Source organism: Etheostoma cragini, chromosome 4 (genome assembly GCF_013103735.1).
Source record: "Etheostoma cragini isolate CJK2018 chromosome 4, CSU_Ecrag_1.0, whole genome shotgun sequence".
Taxonomy (NCBI): Eukaryota; Metazoa; Chordata; class Actinopteri; order Perciformes; family Percidae; genus Etheostoma; species Etheostoma cragini.
In genome coordinates, this window is record NC_048410.1 from 4,557,425 (window position 1) to 4,577,820 (window position 20,396).

General features: G+C 39.0%; 1 protein-coding gene across 2 annotated transcripts in view; it reads left to right on the plus strand.

Annotated features, from left to right (window-relative positions):
- cntn3b (contactin 3b) overlaps positions 1–20,396 on the plus strand; it is a 49,398-nt gene that overhangs the window by 15,415 nt on the left and 13,587 nt on the right. For both annotated transcript variants that reach the window (XM_034869846.1, XM_034869847.1), the window contains 10 exons: positions 2,469–2,644; positions 6,871–6,969; positions 9,353–9,556; positions 11,758–11,860; positions 12,255–12,439; positions 12,857–12,993; positions 15,024–15,153; positions 15,801–15,951; positions 18,437–18,564; positions 19,597–19,772. In XM_034869846.1, the coding sequence (XP_034725737.1) occupies positions 2,469–2,644; positions 6,871–6,969; positions 9,353–9,556; positions 11,758–11,860; positions 12,255–12,439; positions 12,857–12,993; positions 15,024–15,153; positions 15,801–15,951; positions 18,437–18,564; positions 19,597–19,772 (1,489 nt within the window). The remainder of the gene's footprint in view (positions 1–2,468; positions 2,645–6,870; positions 6,970–9,352; positions 9,557–11,757; positions 11,861–12,254; positions 12,440–12,856; positions 12,994–15,023; positions 15,154–15,800; positions 15,952–18,436; positions 18,565–19,596; positions 19,773–20,396) is intronic.

The window sequence follows — 20,396 nt, forward strand, 5'->3', positions numbered from 1 at the left end:
TGTTCATATTGCATATCTGAGTTTGTGTTTTAAAATACATTCTTAGAGGTTTTGCGATGACAAGTATTGCACATAAGTAATATCATTGTTGGAACAGTCAGATTAAATGACTGGAACAGACAAATGAATGAATAATGCAAGCTACAAGATGAAAGACAGCTTCGTCTTTTGTAGTCTGTCAGGCAGGAGACTGGGAGAGCCATGACTGCCTTTAAGACTGCATGAAGCATCATTCTAACAGCTTGTTAGTTTGCCTGGAAGGGGGAAAGAATGATATTGATTTTTTCTCTCTTTATCATAGGAATTGTCATTTCACAGTCCTATCACAAAGGCAGACTTATAATAATTCTTTGTTTTATCAAATTATATTTGGAATTAGAAATGTAATTTTTCATCTGTGTTGATGTTCTGAGATAAAGTCCTGTTACTCTCCATGCTTGTATAGGTATCACTCAGTTTGCATTTCTTTCATATGCTTTGCTGTCATGCCGACAGACTGAAATGTAAGAATGTATAAAGTGTTGTCATTGTTCAACAAGAACATTATTCAGCTTTTTGCCTCTGTTGGTAGCTGTGATTAATAGCTGTCACTATCTGAACTGAGCACGCATGACAAAGTATCTTGTGACCTTTCTTTGAAGGAAATGGTGTGTGGACAATACAAAATGAAGGTGTCAGAACGCAATAAGTCAGAAACACTAAGGCACAAACATGAACTAATTAGAAAGCACTCACAGAGCGCATAAATCTGCCAAGGCTGCATCGTCCTTTAGATTTGTAATTTTAATAACACCAAATGTTAACGCATTTTTAATCTGGAGCCGAATTTGTGTCAAAATGCGCATAGAGATTTACCATCATGTCAAAAATATTTATTTTACTTATTCAAGTATGGTAATTCCTGAATAAATAGCAGCAAGACTAATCAGATCTTTGAGGCTGTATTTTGGCACAGTGGTGCTTTGAGCTAAATGCTAAAGTCAAAATGCAGTTATCATCACAATGATAATGCCAACATAGGATGTTTAGCATATAATATAATGTTTGCCTTGTTAACTATTTTAGTTTAGTGTTAGTGGAAAGTATTAAAATATTTAACTTTTTACTTCATTCATGTGGCAGCTGCTGTTATTTAAATAAAGACATAGGTCATATGAAGATTTTATAAACCTAGCCTTTAATGAGCATATAAAATACAATACAGTAAATTAAACTACTAAACACCACAGTTCATAAGATGAGTAACAGTAGCTACCAAAGCCAGCTAAACATTAAAATGTACGTTAAATGATACTGCATCAATAATACTATTCCATTAGTGTACTGTATAATAATGTAACACCAACAGAGTCCATTTTGACTCCATAGCAAGTACTTTTACTTTCATGTAACAAAAAATATGGCTGAGGCTGATGGGAGAGTCATTAGTTAGGGATTTCAAAAAGCAAAGTATTGAACAAAGTAAAATTTTGACCTGAAAAGTCAGGGGATCAACAAAGTCCTAAGAATTCTTCCTGAGGTGGACATCAATGTGTGTGTACCTTTCAAGTCAATCAAGGCGCCAGAGGAAAAGACAGTGATTACCAAAGTTGTTACATTTAACAAACCGTCCGTACAAACCGTTGTGCTAATGTTTAAAATTGACTGGATAGTAAAAGAAATGTGTACCCGTTGTTGTGATGATCAATTTAAATTCAGATAATAAACCATTAGTATTTGTTACATAATTCAAGGCAATCCATCCAACAGTTGTTGAGATATTTCACTCTTAATCACAAAAGTCAACCTCATTGGGGCACTAGAGGAAAAGTCATTGGATCACCAAGGTCAATGAGATTCATACTCTGAAAAACATGAATATCTGTACATGGTTGTATGTTAATCAATGAAATGCTTGTTGGGATATTTCAGTGAAATTGGTGAACCGACCGACAGATCGATATTGCGATTCCTCTTGCGTGGCTACAAACAGTCAAAAGCGTTCAAAGTGCTTGCTCTCACTACGCTATGACAGATCATTTTGTATATTCCTACCCGCACAACAACACTTACATTTTTACTGCAACAAACACATGACCTCCTTGGTGGAAGTAATTAAAAGTGAGATGAAACAAAACCCACTTCACCATGCAAGTGGGAGAAAAATCAATACTCACCACAGCAAATATGCTCAGTTGTGGAATTTTTCCTGCATTAGTAGAAAACAAAATACTTGAATGAAGTCAAATTGTTGAAAACTGGTAGCTATAGTTGTTCTTAATGTCAAGAAATGTTTGCAATGTATGTTTTTTCTCTAAGGAATATTTACAACATTTAGATTAATCTGTTTACAGTAAAGATTCCTGCTCTTATTACTCACCTTTTCTCTTCTCAGCCCGATGTAGCCGATCAAATCGATCCCTGTGATAAACACTGTGAGCGTGCATCTCCAGGGGCCTCAGCAACTGATTGTGTTTGCGGTTTTCCAGATGGTCACTAAACGGAACACTCATTGATCTGGGGAATGACTACCGGCGTCACATGTCTGGGGGCAGCCTGATCATTAGCAACCTGGACAAGGACCAAGACACCGGGGTGTACCAGTGCACAGCCTTCAATACGTGGGGGTCCATCCTCAGCCGCAGAGCCAGCCTCCAATTTGCATGTAAGTGATCCTACAGTTGCTAACACATTTCTTGCACGACTCTAACAAAGTCATGACATTCTGTCATCTCTTAGTATCTGTATTAGTCTGATATGTGCGTAATATAGTTGTGGCCTAGACCTTTTGTTTTTTCATTTAATATTCCAATTTCTCATTTAGATTGCCTGAGAATAGATTTTCAAGAGGAGAAATGGTAATTGAATGAAATGTCAGATGCAACAAACACAGTGGGAGAGGTAGCTTCTGACTGCGTCTAAACTCCATTGATTCTCATTAGTGGTTCCAACTCTGACAGCATCTATGCTCAGTCCGAATTGTCTCATATTTTGCCAAGTAACATGCCCCCCTGTGATCCAGACTCTAAAAGGAGACATAAACAAATATTGCTTAAGAAGTGTTTACATCTTTGTAATCACCAGCCACATCTTTATGCATAATATATAAAGATTGTAAGTGTATCGGACAGTGACAGTCTGCTGCTCAGTCATCCTATAGCTCAAAAGACAAAAGACCAGGTTAGAATGTGATACTGTGGAGTGGTGTCCTACCTTTCAGATAGGCACTGTAGAGGCACCTCACATCTCTTGATCAAACCTGCTGACTATTGATCATGTCCCAAGGATAGAGAGCATTTCACTTCCTCTCAGGAGATGGACTGCCATTATCCCTATAGCCAGTAATGAATCTCACTTGTGGGGACCGGGTGAATTGCAGAGCTGCTTGACATTTATTGTCTTGCCTAATGCACAGTGAGGGAGGTCTAGGAGATCAGCTTGGCTGATATTCTGCTTTTCCATGTAATGAGGCCACTGCCCTAAGATAGAAATGCCATGCATTATTTGCTATTCTCTGCTTTTTTTCAAAATTCAACTGCAACCACTATAGGTTTGCTTACCCTCCCACAGCTCATATTTGCAATGAAACTAAACTGAAACTAGAAGGACACTCAGTGAGGGCAGACCTCCGCCAAGACCAAATGCCCAATTTTGCAATGCTAATAAAAGGGAAACGGAAAGGGAAATCAATTGTGTATCCGCCTGTAGGGATTTGGATCCGCTCCAAAAAAACATAATGGGTTCTTCCTTGACCGATGGCACAGCCTTCCACCAAGTTCAATGAAAATTGGGCCAGTAGCTCTTTCGTAATTCTGCTGACAAACAGACATACAGACAAACTGAACAAAAGGTAATAATGCAAATAAAACACAAAAGTGCAATCAACAGCACCGTTTTACTGATGAAAGCATCTACTTCATACTACCTTAAAAAGAAATCTAGTTTTATACAATCTGGATAGAGACCCATATTGGTTTTGGCAGTCTCTATTAGTCATGAAAACAATTTTCTTCCCAAGTTATTTGTTGAAATCCGGGAACATGACAACATTGGTCTACTGCAAATGCCCATACATTTTTCACTACTGGCCCTGCCCTCTAAGTCCCGCTCACTACAGACTTGACATTTGGAAAACACCAACCACAAAAAAATATCTATGTTCTGGGAAAGTTTTGCAAAAATAAAACTGTTATCATCAAGAAATTGTAATACATAGAGTGTAACTTGACCTGGACGAATGTAATACAGATAAGGAAGAAGATAGAGTTATATGTAGGGAATTTTAAAGAAATCGCATACAAATGACACAATATTGGTTTAAAGCCCAATATATTTTTCCACACTGTTAAACTCCATTAGCACTGGGGAAAATTTTCAGCCATGATAAATTGCCATGCAGTACACAGCTCTCATCCATGCAGTTTACCTACTGACTTCCTGCGTAAAATTTGATCTACCGTGGCATGTAGAGTTGGTTGGTGTAGTGAGTAGGCAACATTTTGGATGCAATCGCATTTGCTTTCACAGCCAAATAGATGGGTTGAAAGCTGCATTTCTTCATTTTTTTTATGTTATCAATAGGTCAAAGACTGTGTTAAGTGTAAAATGTCTCCCTGTCTCTGAGTAGTGACAAACAGACAAAAATGACGCATTATCGGACCGTGCGGTTCACCTCAGCTCTATGGAGCCCTTTAGCGTCTCTTTGGTTTTATGGCCCTCGACTGTCCTGTTTTCTTCGGTCCCAGCTCTCCAGCCACAGCATGCTGCTGTGTTTGGTGATCATAAACCCACTGTACACTAGCTGCATCCGCACCAAACAACAAACAGACACAGTTTGCCTGTATGTGGTTGGTAAACATAGTGGAACATTTGAGGAGCCAAAGAGCCAGAGATTTCCTTAGAGAGTTGATGGAGACCAAAACAAAGCTAAAAGAGAGGCAATATTTGACTCATATTTGTTGGGTGGCCAGAAACACAACTCCTTATAAATAACAGTGTTACTGCTGGATGTGTAAAGAAGCAACTGTTTGCAAACACTATCTCAGCATAACACCATAATAGACACCAGCTTTTCAAGGTGATAATATATCGGTGTTATAGCTTGTACCGCTGCTTGTTAGTTAAAATAAAAAAAATAAATGAATACTGCTTGAAATAGCCTGTTGGTTTGTTTTCAACCTGTCTGGTCATTTAACTGCTAGATTTTCTTGTAATGATGTCGTCCAGTTCCCACTTCTCAGTAATTGCTTTTTTTATTGCAGTGTTATCATAAGTACAATATTTATTATAATAGCCGAAGCTATTAAAAAAAAGACCAGAGTTGTAATAAACCAGATTTCTTTGTTTAAAAATAGCAAACATACTTGGAGGTTGTTGTATCATTTGGCGACCGAAGCAGGTAAAAGTAGAATTGCTTATGAACACTGATGAACACAATATAACACGGGGAATGTCTACACGGCGGCGCCGTTGCCCAGACCAATCATCTTTGAGATGTAACATTTGCTCTCTGTAATGTCTAGGCCAGCCATTCTTTTATGGCAGAGACGGATTTAGCTTACAAAGGAATCACTGCAGCTACAGTGAGTTTGGCCTCTAGCTCTTAGAGTTACAGCGTGTGGTCAGTTCACTCCAGTGAAGCCCATTATTCTTCTGCTCAGAGGCCATAGAAGACAAAAGTGTATCCCCCCAGCACTGAGCCCAGCTACATCTCTGCCCTCTTCTGTGACATTTTTCACAATCTTAGTGGAGTAGTCATTCTTTCCTTCTCTACTACTATCATTATTATAGATTATATAATTATAGATTATTAGTAGCTCTCTGATTCACCTCCTTTTGTTTCCAAAAGCATTGCTTTTATAATTACCCTCTGCTGTTATGCCGCTGCTTTTTTAAAATCAGTATACAAATCTTGCTCCAGCACCGCTCCTCAGAAATGTAAATGTCTCTAAGAGATATAGTCTGTATTTACTAAGGCAGCCTGGTGAGATCAGAAGGACGTTGCCTCTGTCTGTATTTCAAGTCAGCCATCTCCTCCTGTGGCCTCTTTGGTGTCCTGCCGTGACTTGACTCTGTTTGATTCCACTGCGGTCATCAGAGAGCTGCTCATTAATCTTACCAACACTCTGTCCCACTTCTCTCCATAATCTTCCGTCTCCTAATTTCCCTTATCGGTCACACTGACTTTCTTTTGTTTGTGTTTGGAAGGCTTACTCTAGGCTGTTAGCCAGAGGGTGCAGACAGAGTACAGAGCGGACTGCGGCAGCTTCCCTCCATCAGTCATGAAGCCAGGGGTGGTTTATCATCCCAGGTTTAGGTTTTGTCTGCCAGCAACTGCTCATTCATTTGCACGGGATAGATTGTACTGAGAGTATTGATGGGGAAGCTAATGCTTTTAAGTGCAAGATTACACCACATTTAATAATGATGTTACTTATTGCTGCTGGCACTGCAAACTGTCGTTTGTCGTGCACACTCCCCCATGTATGCTCAGTCTGCGCACATTTCCTTCCCCCCCCCCCCTGCTCATTTTATCCCATTTCAGCCTAATCTCTTCCCTCTGCCTAAGTGTAGTTTTGCAGGGTAAACATCACATAGTCAGGTCCGTTCATTTCATCAGCATCCCAGATGCCTTTGAAGGTGTCGGAGGCTGTCAGGAGGTGTCCCAAGATAATCAGTGATGCCCTATTAAAGTCCCTGTGCTCAAAATGTAACATCAACAACATGCCTTAGTGAATTAGAAAAGGGAGTTTGGGAAAACGTTGTCTTCTCTTTTTAGAGACTTGATAATGTAGACTAGATACAACGCCAAACATATATTCTGTGTTGTTGATGATTTTAGATTGTTTCGGCCGCAGTCTAATTCAATTTCGATCTCATGTGATTTATCAGATCTTGAAAACTTCAAAACTCAAACGGTGAGGAGTGCTGTCAACGTCCGTGAGGGCCAAGGTGTGGTTCTGTTATGTGGACCACCTTCACATTCTGGAGGTAAGTTGGCTCAACCTGGGTATGCCACTCACGAGTTTCTTATTTAAAGGTGGCTCATAACACGTATTATTCCCTCCATCCATTTCACACGGCAAGCTTTGATAAAGGATTACTCCTTTATTCCTTACTTCTGTTTTATCAACCATTTACGTATGTATCTTAATAATTACCTCATGTATTTCATACTGAATACTACTTCTAAGAAAATCCCTATTTGGGTGTTTCTTTCCTTAATCCGTCTATTTTTATTACAGCAGTCTTTTCCTCAAATTAGTTGAATGGTTGAATATACGCTTATTTGCTTTGTGGCTGAGAGTTAAATGAGACGATTGATATGTCTCATGTCTGTCCATTAAATGAAGCTATAGCCAGCCGCTGGTTCGCCTATCTAAGCACAACGACTGCAAACAAGAGGAAAACGCTGACAATATCTGCATACCAGCACATTTTTGTTTTTTTTTACCCGTATGTTGATGCATAATTTTGTGCTGAATGACTATTACTGACCCTTTGGGTGGTAAAAGTAACTTCATAACCCCCCCCTCCCTTTGTCTACTTATAGTTCTTCTTACACTTTTTTCTCTTCTGGCGTAAAATAAAACATGTTTCAATTCATGAGTTTTAGAGGTGCTAATAGGAGGACTTTGTAACCTTCAGACAAAGCAAGGCAAGCTGTTTCCACTCTTTATGCAAAGCTATAACAGCTGCTGGCTGTATAGAAATATAATTAAGCACCCCCACACGTTCAAAAAAGATACTTTAATTGTTCAACTGAGAAGCTAAAAATGTATCCTTTAAATAAAACAGCCACGAGAAGGAGATAAAAACGCAGACTGTTCAGCCCCACCTCTCTGAGTATATGGACACTAGCTGTTGCCTCGCTTGTCTCCCTCTTGATACAGTAGCTTGCACATTGGAAGAACCAATTTCTTTCACAAGAGAACAGTTTGTAGCGCAGTGCATTGTACAGCTGGTCTATGGGATAATAGGTCAGAGTACTCTGTGTGAAATACAGTTTGACAGCTTTCCTCTGACATAGACTTAAAAGCCATTGGGTGCTGTAACTGTAGCGCTATTGTGTTTTTTCACATTTTCAGAAGTGAAGGAAAGTATAAAGAGAAGGAAAGTAGAGCAGTGTGAGCCCGCTGTCCCTTTATTCCGTTCCCGCCCTTTGCTCCATCTCTGGCTGTCCTTCTTTCTCTCTCCTATTTCTCTCCATACCTCCCCCTTTGTTTCTTTTTTTCTCTTCTCTTGAATTTGGGAAGCATAAATTTGCTTCATAACCTTGAACGAACTGAACTTTATCCAACACCTACTGTATATGTTTTCCCCTCTGGTTCTTATTACACTTTGTTGACTCCAAATTCTACAAAAGCTTTTATCCACTACCACATTCATTTTCATGTCACCCAAATATGATACATTAAAAACAATCTTGTCACAAGCAATTGTTATTATGTCACTTCTGTCCTCCTTTTGTTTACCCAAAGGGCTTTTTTAGTGCATTAGTGCACTTTTTTTTTGTTGCATAAAAGCCCTGGTGTTGAATTTCCAGTAGAAATTTGACTTTCAATGGCTTACAATTCTATCACTACTTATTACAGCCACATAGTTCAGATGGAGGTTGTGCTGACTCTGAACTTTGTGGCTCCTGCTTGTCTAATCAAAAGGAGCTTTGTATCTGCATCGCTGCTCCCAGCTCGGACGCTCGATCCCATCCAAAGCCATGAGTCTCTCTCCCTCGGGGGGCGTTGGATATGATTGATATGTCATTGCCTACACCTCTTGACTCTGAACCCCTCACCACCAAAGTAGTAGATTACGCCGAGTATCTCCCTCGCTCTTGCAAATCTGTGCAGAGTGCACTTCTCAAAATGACACAGTAATTCATCATGGCAGGTTTCTCTTTTCTTATGGTAGACCTGCAGCTTGTAAAGGGGCATCTCAACATGTTCCTACCTCCATATGCCAGTCCATCTATCACTAGATCCATCCGTCCATTCGTACGTGCCTTCCATGAACCAACCAAGTCACTGAGGGACCTGGGGAATAGAGGCCATGTGTCAGGGGAGGGCCACTGACGCGCTGTAATCTATTTTGTTTCGCTCCCTTTCCTTGGGTCTCCCATTGCTTCTGCACTGATAGCTATATTACATTTGCCATGTCTGGGTATCTCTTCCCAAGGAAACTGAGATAAGGGATGGAAAATGACATGATATGCTAAACTTTTTTAGGCCACAGTGGGGTATCTTCTTTCGGTTCAGCTGTCCCAGCTATAGAGGTTGATATATCTTATACTGTATGTGTGGAATCAGTTGTGCTTTGATCGAGCGATGACATCTGAGAATTGCTGCTATAAGTTCAATTTTGTTTTTCATTCCAGAGCTGACATTTGCATGGATCTTCAATGAATACCCGCACTTTGTCCAACAAGACAGTCGTCGTTTCATCTCTCAGGAGACCGGGAGTCTGTACATCGCTAAAGTGGAGCCCTCAGATGTTGGCAATTACACCTGTGTGGTAAACAACACTGTCACAAGGGAGAAGGTACTCAGCTCCCCCACACCACTGGTCCTCAGAAGTGACGGTAAATGCCTTCAAACTATGAATTTCATGTAAAATAAACAATTGAACCAGATTAGAGTTGTAACAATTCCAAATTCTGCTGTACAATTAATTGTCTTAATTGCAATTAACAATGCAATTGTCTCTTTTCGTTAAATTTAAAATCAATCTTTTTCAAACAGCACTTCAAATATCACTGTTATGTGACCCAGATAATGTTAAAACAAAGGTACACAACCTGTGAAGTTTATTATCATAAAAAAATTGCAAGTGTATGAACGTGTGTAGTGCCAACAACTAACGATTGAAATAATAACAAAAACATATAGTCTGACTAAAAAACGCTTGTCTAATTACAATTTGGTTTATCTATACAAAATCAACAATTGCAAGTCATACGCCTTAAGACCTTGGCTAATGTTCATCATAAATTGCGATTGAACAAAGAAGCTGCAATTATGTTGAAAAATTGACAATTAGACAATCATGTAATAACTGTTACAGGTCTAAACAATATGTGATTGTAACAGGCATAATCACACACTTATCTTATTTCTACATGAAAAAAAACAGATTAAATAATGTGATTGCATAATCTAAAGTCATCACCTAAGGAAACTTAAGGTGACTGCTCTACATAAGTATTTACCAATTGAGCCCTCTTTTTTAGTAATATTATATTAGTGGGTTACTTACCATTATCATCATATTATCATATTCAATATTATAATTACATTTTAAAATTTACATTATATTCCTTAATAACAACTACATACAGTAGTTAGCCAGTTATAGTTGCAAAAACCATTTGCCAAATCACACCTGCCAATGTTTTGATATTGGACTGATGACACCTAACGATACTGGTAACCTTAAACCAGGACAGACTGCTTCACATCTTTGATCCACAGCATTTTATATCACTGAACACATGTCAACAAGATGGCAAGAGCTGCTTCACATATATTGCACACTCGTTAAAATTATGTCCATAAAGGTTCTTTCTTCTTTTTTTTAAATCATTGAATCATTGCTGTTGTGTTTTTCTGTGCCACAGTGTGGTCAGCACTGTGATGTGTTTTGGTTCTACTTCGACAGCCTACGTAAAGGCTTTTCATTTGTTACTAATAGCTTAATACATGTAATAAACACTACTAACACTTACAAAAACGTTATAGATCAGTTATGAACCATTCTTAAAAACATCTCCTCCAGCACGCCACTTTCTGGATTATATTCAGTGTACTGATTAACATGTAGGCCTATAGGCGCCCTTTGCTGCATGTTATTCCCCCTCTCTCTCCCTTTCATGTATTCAGCTGTCATCTCAAAATAAAGGCCTAAATGACCAAAAAGGGATCTAATAAAACAAAACGAAAACATGTAGGCCTATAACTGCTGATTTGATGGTTTATTGGTAAACAAGAACCCCATAATCAATCACAGTTTTCTTGGATTGGCAACATCTTTACCTGCATTATTACAAAATAACCAATTGGATTTCTCAGTTGGGCAACCCAGACGTTGTTGTTATTTATGGATTTTAACTAATCAATACAGCATTAATTAATTATTAATTTTACAATTTATGAAGCCATTGTTTAACAGTGGGTGCTTTATTAGAATGTGGAACTGTTTCCTAGGCCTTTGGATGTGAGCTTTTATATTCAGCCTAATCCAACCATTGGTTTAAAGCATAAATGCAAATCTGACAAAGCTAAGTCATAGTTTGAATAATTGACTTTTTTAAATTTCATATTTTGCATGTTTTCTAAGCCGGGTATAAGATGCTAACATTTATGCTTATCGATGCTTTTCGAAATTTTTATTGACCTTTAATCTGAAAACATGCACAGGACCCTAAATCAGCTCTTGCTTCCAGATTGTGGGGTTGTACTTGGTAAGGGCATACTACAGTCTCTGCCAAAGAGTCTTTGACCTGTTCCAGAGATGTGAATATAAATTAAGTGATATACGTAGTCACATTGCCACAGGTGATAAATCTCTACTTAGCAAGTCTTTTCCCTGATGTTCTTTGAATAATTTATAAGCCACATCTGATTTTTAACAGCCCTTTAGTGGTCACTTTTTGCTCTTTATGCATTAAGACCTTTGTGTTAGCTGAGCCACTGTTAGTGCTGTCTCTTTGATCCAACACGTGTATAATGTATGCTGTTCATCATTGATGTAAAAATCTTGTCATCTATTGTCTGCCTTTTGTAGGAGTAATGGGTGAATATGAACCCAAAATCGAAGTTCATTTCACAGATTCAGTTCCAGCTGCAAAGGAATCGGTGGTGAAACTGGAATGCTTTGCCCTGGGAAAGTAAGTAAGCCTCCGTGTGTGTGTGTGGGTGTGTGTGTGTGTGTGTGTGTGTGTGTGTGTGTGTGTGCGTGTGCGTGCCATAAGCTGTAGGCTCATTCGTGCATTAATTAATTTTACTCAAGATGATTTAGGGATGCACAAGCATAACATTACTCATTCTCAGATTCATCAATCAATAGGAGAGCAAGGGCCGCAGCAAGGGAGCAGAAATCAAAGTTCTTTAAAGAGCTTCTGAAATCAGAGCAATCACAGTGTGATTTGTAGAGAACAATAACTCACAAGGCCTTTGATTCAAGGCCTTTGCTTCAACTACTTTCCTTGTGCGCTTAATTGCACTTTGATCACTGTGACTGACAGTTGCCATCATGGGAACTTTTTTGTTTGTCTTCTGCAGCCCCGTTCCAGAAATAAGCTGGAGGAGAACCAGCGGCATCCCGTTCCCCAGCAAAGTGAAAATGAAGAATTCAAACGCTGTCCTTGAAATCCCTAACTTCCAGCAAGAAGACGCGGGGACGTACGAATGTATTGCAGAGAATCGGCGAGGCAAAAATGCTGCACGGGGTCGTATTTCATTCCATGGTTAGTGAACCATTTCAAATTGACAGAGATCGCAGGGAGACATGGGGATGAATGTGAAGCTGTATTTGGATAGGAAACATGCATGTGACCAGCAGCTTTAATCTCATTTGTTTGACAGAAAAACTATTCGTCTACAACGTGTGGGGCATAATGTTACCATGAAATTACACTACAAACAATCCAGGATCCAGGCTCGAAAAGTGAATATAATTTTAGAGGCCCTCAATTTCCAGTCAATATTCAAATCTGTTTACCAGCCTGTATTCCTCTTTATGCTGATAATCCACTTTAAACTTTGATGGTTTATTGCAAGGCTGCTTTAATGGCTTCATGATTTATGATGCCATTCTATACTAATCTACTACCTCTATAATTAAAGTACATGTTTGAAAAGGTAATCCTCTCATTTATTCCAAGCCAAGCCCCACTGGCTCCAGACTATGACGGACACTGCTTTGTCCATCGAGGAAAACCTCTTCTGGGAGTGTAAGGCCAATGGAAAGCCTAAACCATCCTACAGCTGGCTGAAGAATGGGGAGCAACTGATGGCTGAGGTATGGAGATATCTTAGACTCCTCACTGTTACTACAAATAAAAAAAAAAACAGTTTGAAAGATTAATTGTGAATGTACACTCTCTAGCCTAAAATCAACCTTTCACCATTTTTTCACTTAGGTAGAACTACTGCTCATGAAATGCAAAGGCTACTCCAGAGATGTATTACTGTGCTTTCTTAATGGTGTAGGCAGATTTAGAAAAGAGCCAGAGGCATCCTTATTTTTAGTGCCCATTCACACCTGGTATCAACATGCCATCTGTATCTGCATCAATTACAGTTGTAATGACATCTGATTTAAGGCGCCTTTGCATTTATACTGATTAGTAAGCATTCATGTTATCTCGGCTCTTGTGATCTGATACTTGCTAGCTACAGACTTTTCGACTTTATTTTGGGATTTTTTTTTGTATGGTCAAGCTGTACCTCAAGATGTGGTCTTGTTGATCTAATCACATTCTGATCACAATACATTTTGAGTATGTTTTCAGCATGCTACCATGACTTCTTTACTTCTTTTAAGATATAGAGAGACATATTGTAAGTTAAGGCCCTGTGTAACTGGGGGGATTTTAGAAAGAAGGCAAGGTGAAGTCATGTAAGATTGCATACAGTCAGTGAAGAGACTCAAATACTGCAGATGTAAATCCGCCTGGGGCAGCAGAGACTGCATTTTCGCAAATGATGCAACGTGAAAATTTGCATTCTGTCTGAATGTACCCGTCAATCACTACACTTTCGTTTTTTTAACCTGGATTTTCTCTGAAAAAAGTTATAGTCTCTAAGGCCAAGATGATATTCTCAAGATATCGGTAATTGCAGATATGTCTGATCAAAATTCATTTCAAGATATCTATAACTTGATAATAGATAGCTACAACTAAATTATGACTACCCCTAACTCCAGTTATCAAAATCTACAACGTAATGTTGCCTAGTCAAAACTAAATTTAAGAAATCTGACAAGGAACATTAAGATATCTTGAACTGAGGTGACCTAAATATATCTTAGAGTTATGACCAGTCAGAATCAAATTGTAGATATCTCAAACTGGAATAACAATTCAGTTGCAGATATCCATAATTCACATCCGTGTACATCTGCAACTGAATTGTAGATACCTGTAATGATAGACCACATACAAACGAATGGCAAAAGTGACTTCATTTGTTCTAGGAAGAATGTCTTTGTGGATATCTGAAATGACAATTATGGATAGGAAGAATGTAGTTGCGGATATCTGAAATGTTCTTTTTGACGAGGCAAAACTGAATTACAAATATCTGCGACACATATCCAGTCTAGCTTTTAAATGTTAAAAGGGCACGCCATAATACTCAGGGGTTTCTCAAAGTCTATCGGACCCACGAAAACCGGGTGTGACTGTTTTCACCCTTTGATGATGGCCTAACTTACCAATGTGTGTAAAATTGGAAAAGTGCCCCTTTAAATCAGCAAATGAAATCAAACAAGTCCAAAGATATTATTATCTGGAGACACAGTTAATTTGGTTCAGTCTGAAGGTTAGCAGTGTTTATTTGGTAAGGTGACTTTGTACCTCAGGAATATGTTCTTTTTTACTAAAGGCTTTGCATATGTTTCTATGTCCAATAGCACTGTAAGAAGCCACTCCCCTGCAGCTTTAAGGATCTCTGACTACCTCATTGGGTTAAACATCACTCCAAGTCATTATCCAAACTGTCATCATAGTTTTTCCAACTGAACAACCACAGAAAATAAATTACTTTTTGAGTATGCTGCTGGTGCTATTATCAACATTGCTTATTTTCTGTGTGTCTAAGATCTAGATCTAGGTCTGCAGTTTCACTACTCCCTCTACATCTCTTCCCCTATTCCAAGCTGAACATACGTAGAATGCTACAAGGCTCTTTAAGCTTCTTTTTTTTCTTTCTCCTCTCCTGCTGTCCTCCTCCCTTCATGGTGCACCAGTAATTGCGACTGTGCCTTTGGACATAATAGGCTGGCCTTGCAATGGATATGCAGAACTGTTTCTCTTTCCTCCTCAGGGCCGGGTACAAATCGAAAACGGGGCCCTCTCTATAGCTGCGACAAACCTGTCAGAGTCCGGGATGTATCAGTGTGTGGCTGAAAACAAACATGGAATTATTTATTCCGGTGCCCAGCTAATGGTGTTAGGTAAGATTGCATCCCTCCCTCTGCTTTTATCCTGCTTATCTGTCTGTGCGTTTGATCATCTCCTAAGATAAAAACCGGCAGCCTGCTATAGCTCTCCTCAGCAATCAGTCAGCAGACTCATTTGATGTCACTATGGGCTCTGTCTGCAAAAATATGAATCTGATGGAGTGTCTCATTGTACTTTTGGTCGTTTCATCATATTGATTTGGATACTACAAATGCATTGCTTTGTGGCATTGTGCATGCTTTATCATGTAGATGGAGTATTGATTTATTTGCAAAGCTTTGATGTCTTCCATCTGACTGGATCGATACAAAAAATTCAATTCAGTCTCGATACATGTGATGACACTTTAAAGTCCATATGATGGCTGACGAAATGGGATGACGAGTGTGGACAACATCTTAAAACTGTGCAGGTTGGAATTATGAGGGTGGATTATGTGTGTAGTTTTGAAGGGTGGGTGGCAGGTGGGTCTACACCTTTGAGCCAAATAGACATTTCTGCTAAGTTCATGCTGAAATTTTTAGCTGTTCTCACTAAAAGCGGAAGGAGAGTTGATCTTGATATGGCACAGCTGATCTGCAAAGGTACTGTATGGCTTTATGTTTTACTCTCATGCCTTTCTCTGCTCCCCAAAACGCAGCTTCACCTCCAAGTTTCTCCAAACGTCCATTAAGGGCCTTGCTAAAAGCTCGCTCAGGCAGCGAAGTCACTCTTGAATGCAAGCCTCAGGCCTCGCCCCCAGCAATTAGCCTGTGGAAGAAAGGGAATGAGATCCTGCAGAGAACCGAAAGGTAGGATAAAAGTCCAAGTGCATATTTCTAGCAGTTTTTATTGACATTCACTGAAAGCCAACTTGTGTGAATTATGAATTTCAGATATGTGCAGATGCATAGAAAGAAAGGGTAATGAGGAGAATAAGAGCAGGGCACCCACCAGGAAAATTACACATGGAAAATATACTGCTTGCACCCTCTTCTGCAAATAGTTTGGTGTGAGGGATACATATTCCAGCTGGTCATATCAATACTGCACGCAAGAAATGTTGAAGACCATAAAAGATTAGCAAATGAAGATAAAGTACATCTACTTCTCGATAGAGAAAGTAAAAGTGAAACGGTTGCACCGGTAATTATTTGAGGTAAACGTGCTCCACTAAATCATGACATCCAAATACATTTTGATTCATGCAATCACCAAAGGCTGCAAAGACAAAAGCCTCATTGCAGATTTGAGAGAAGAGACATCTCCCTAGACTAGAAACACACTGACATGGTGCAGACAATGAGGATACCTTAGGCCGTACTTTAAGCAGTATAAAGTGCTACTTAATTTAATTTGTTGTATTCATCTGTCTGATTTATGATTGAAAACACCAAAAGCTGTATCTGATCTACTGAAAAGATTTCACACAACACCAAAAAAAGAACAATAAAAACTAAAAGCATTTCAGATTCAAGAACTGACATAGCAATCCATCTGCAGACTTTTCATCATCAGAGATAGAAGAAAAGCAGTGACTAAACCCCCCTGTAAGCCAGCGCATACACATTGAGAATTTGTAGCGGGTACGCACACACAAGCACACACACACACAAACCCACACACACACACACACACACACACACAAACAAACACAAAATGTTAAATGCTTTTTGCTGTTTGAATCACTTCCATGCTTCTTATTCAAAAGAGGTCTGAAAGAAAGAAAAAAATACTTGTCAAAACAGCACTGATGCTCCTTAGTTGGCTCCAGTTGGGGAGCCGCAGCTATACAGTAACTGCAACAAAAAAAAATGTGTAAAACTCCCACGCTGACTGACATGTAGCATACTGTATGTGAAGCCTACACAGTCTTTTAAGGTGCAAAACACTGGGTGTTTGCAGAAACTGGATGGGAAGTGTTTTCTCATATATGAAGTCAAGCTGTAAATTGGAGCATTGTTAAGGAAACCGTGTTCACATATTCTCATTCATTACCAGTTACGGTAAAGTTGAATTTACCCGTATTATAAAAAAACATTTCACAAAACATCTTTAGTTTTAGCTTAATTTAACAGTTTTGATCCATCTCTGAAACATCTGTATCTTTTTCTCTGAAAAATACACTAAACATACTGTCCACAGTTTTCATAGGGAATATATTTCTTAGGGTTGATTGTAGCTCAAATAACAACTGTTTACTGTGAGGTCTGTGATTTATCTACCCATTGTTTCTGAAAAGACACATTGATGTTGATTTTGAATTCTGTGAACACCCTAAACACAATTCTTTTCACCTTCATAGCCTTGGCAGGCAGAACTCTCAGAAGAAGAAATCTATATACATTCCATAATAGACAGAACACCAGCTGACCTGAGTGTTGGCTGAACTTTAATGCAATATCTACATTGCCCATTATCAGCAACCATTCATTCAATGTTCCAAAGGCACATTCTGTTATCACTAATCTGATATCATTAAAAAAAACTAACTGAGAAAACATTGGCGAACCCTTTTGCAATTATGTAAGCACATAATGTAATCTGAAAACTGCCTATCACATCCTTCACACACACGGCCGAAGTAGCCGCTACTTAGCCAAAGTTACATAGTCTCGCTTTAGGTGAAACAACCCTTCAATGTACAGCAGTGTGATGCAGTTTTCCGAAGTTGGCTATTTCCAGGCAAAACATGACATTGCTATACTATTTATTGATATGGCAATACAATGGGTATTTGTATCATTCAATTCAACTTAATGCAATTGTTTATCTTTTAACATTTTATTGAATTGTTCTGAGCTCTTTCTGCTGGTCATTGTAAACATTGCAGTGCAATATTTTGTGGGATAATACTTGTGTGCGTGTATACACAGTATCATATTTTATCATATCACACAGAGATATATATTGGGTTCCCAGCGTTTCCTCACTGACCTTAGCAACAAACAGCCTGTGAAGCATGTTTTATTTATTCATTGATTTATTCAGTGTTGCTGTTTGTAAAATATGTTCTTTATTTAGTTATGTGTCCCAGAGTTTAGTCAGGGTGGTGGGTCATCCTGCCAACTGCAAACCCGCCTTAAGTTAAGAATTTCATTTTTCCGGGCTTTAGTACTGAGCAGTGAAGTCACGAGGGTCGAAGTGCTTCTGAAGCAGTTTGACAAGAATGCAGTTTGGTAGAAACAGAAACTACAGTAGACTTACTGCACTAAGAATTAAAGAACTGTCATATGGAAAGATGTTGAATATAAGTGCAAAGTAATGAAGACAGATTCAATAATGCTCCCCCCTCAGGATTAATTTGCTTCCAAATGGGACTTTAAAGATCGCCAATGTAACCAGGCGGGATGCAGCCAGCTACACGTGCGTTGCTAAGAATCAGTTTGGGACAGCAAGCACAACTGGGAGGCTGCTCGTCACTGGTGAGTCCTGCTCTTCTCCACCTGCAACTCAATGAAGTCCTTGCTACACCCTGCCTTCCTTGGTTTATTGGACTATGCTATGCTTATATTATGATTTCCAGTCAAGTATGTTTATACTTATCACAGCCGCAAATTTTCCTCGCAAATTTGATTGTAACATTTGAAACAATTACTTCTTGATTTCAAACAGTAAAAAACAAGAAGCAGGTACTAATTTCTAATTGGCAACCATTGATTTTGACCACTGACATGAGAGCTCTCGTTAGAAGAATTGGTTTGCTTTAGCTAGCCTGATAACTAACATTGAATCAGCAAATGGTCATCTTCCTTTCAGTTCTTCCAAAATAAAGGTCAGCCATGTCTCGTCAAAGTATGACTTAGAGAGAATATCCTCATTTATATTCATTCATTAATTAAAGTTATGTTGCTTGTATAACAGTAACAGCCGTTTATTATCACAACAAGTTTATTATCAAATTTATATTGCTGGAATACATAATGCAAAACAGTAGTTAAATAAGCAACAAAACATCATCCTTGATTTAGTTAAATGTCATTATTTATGAATACGGTGACATAACACGTACATGTAGTCCTCCCGTTTAATCTGTTGTGTGTGTAGCCACCTGACCTATTTTTCTCATTAGCTTCTATTCTTCTCACACACTGACAGCTAAACCATTGAATGTCATAGAATTTAATTACTGTGACCTTTCCTCAACATACTTTGAGGCCTCCAATCCACCACAGCCAGCAGCAGGAATGTGCCCCCATCTCTATAATCCTGCTTTAAACATTTTCTTCCAAATTGATCCCGGAACATAAAGTGCAAACCTGGGATATCATTAAATGTTGCAAATGGAATTTAAGTGCCTATTAATATCAGGGAGAAGCACACATCCATGGGTAATTTAAATTTGGTGACTTGATTTGGCCAAGAATTGCAGTGAGATGGCAGTTGCAGGTGTCAGGATGGTGTTAAAGGGTTCCCATGGCAGCAATATTAACATGCGTACGGTTTTGTCTGGCCAGAGCCCACCAGGATCACCATGAGGCCTACTAACATGGAGATTATTGTTGGCGAGAGCATTGTGTTACCCTGCCAGATTGCCTGCGATCCAGCTCTGGATGTTTCTTTCTCATGGGCATTCAACGGCCAGCTCATCGACTTCCAGCGAGACAGCGATCATTTTGAAAGAGTGGGCGGGGTGAGTCATCACAAGCATTAAACTCAGCAACATTCTGGCTATTTTGGGGTTAATTGGGACATACTGTGGGATGTGCAAGGGTATGCTCCCCTGCCCTGTAGAAGTCTTCACCAATAATACCCAGGCAGAAAAATGCATGCCAAGACTTCAGTCCATTTAAAAGTTTCAGTGGTGGATGGAATTAAGAAAGAAAGAAAAAATTAAGAATCAGTTACATTCTGTCTTTCATATGCTGTTAAAGCCTCAATGAATGGCACTGTTAGGTCAGTAATTGGGATCCTTACCTTTTGGATTGGCTGTATGGGCTGCCATGTGTTACACTTCTAAAGATATATTGGTGAAATGCCATTTCAGTCATACAGAGGGTCTTCATTAAGAAAGTCTTTATACTTTTCATCCCTTCAACTTCTAGTTCTCTTACCTCAAGGGAGAACAATTTCCTATATTCTCCCGGTGCCATAATTAAATTTGCATACCTATTTATGAATTGTGAGCCCCGAAATAATTAAGTAATGAGCTGGCTGGCATTCACCAAGGGCAGGCATGGCACCAGTAAATGTCTATTTGAAGTCCTTATGCCCTGATATAATGATAAGCGACAACTCTTTGTTGAGTATTAGTATC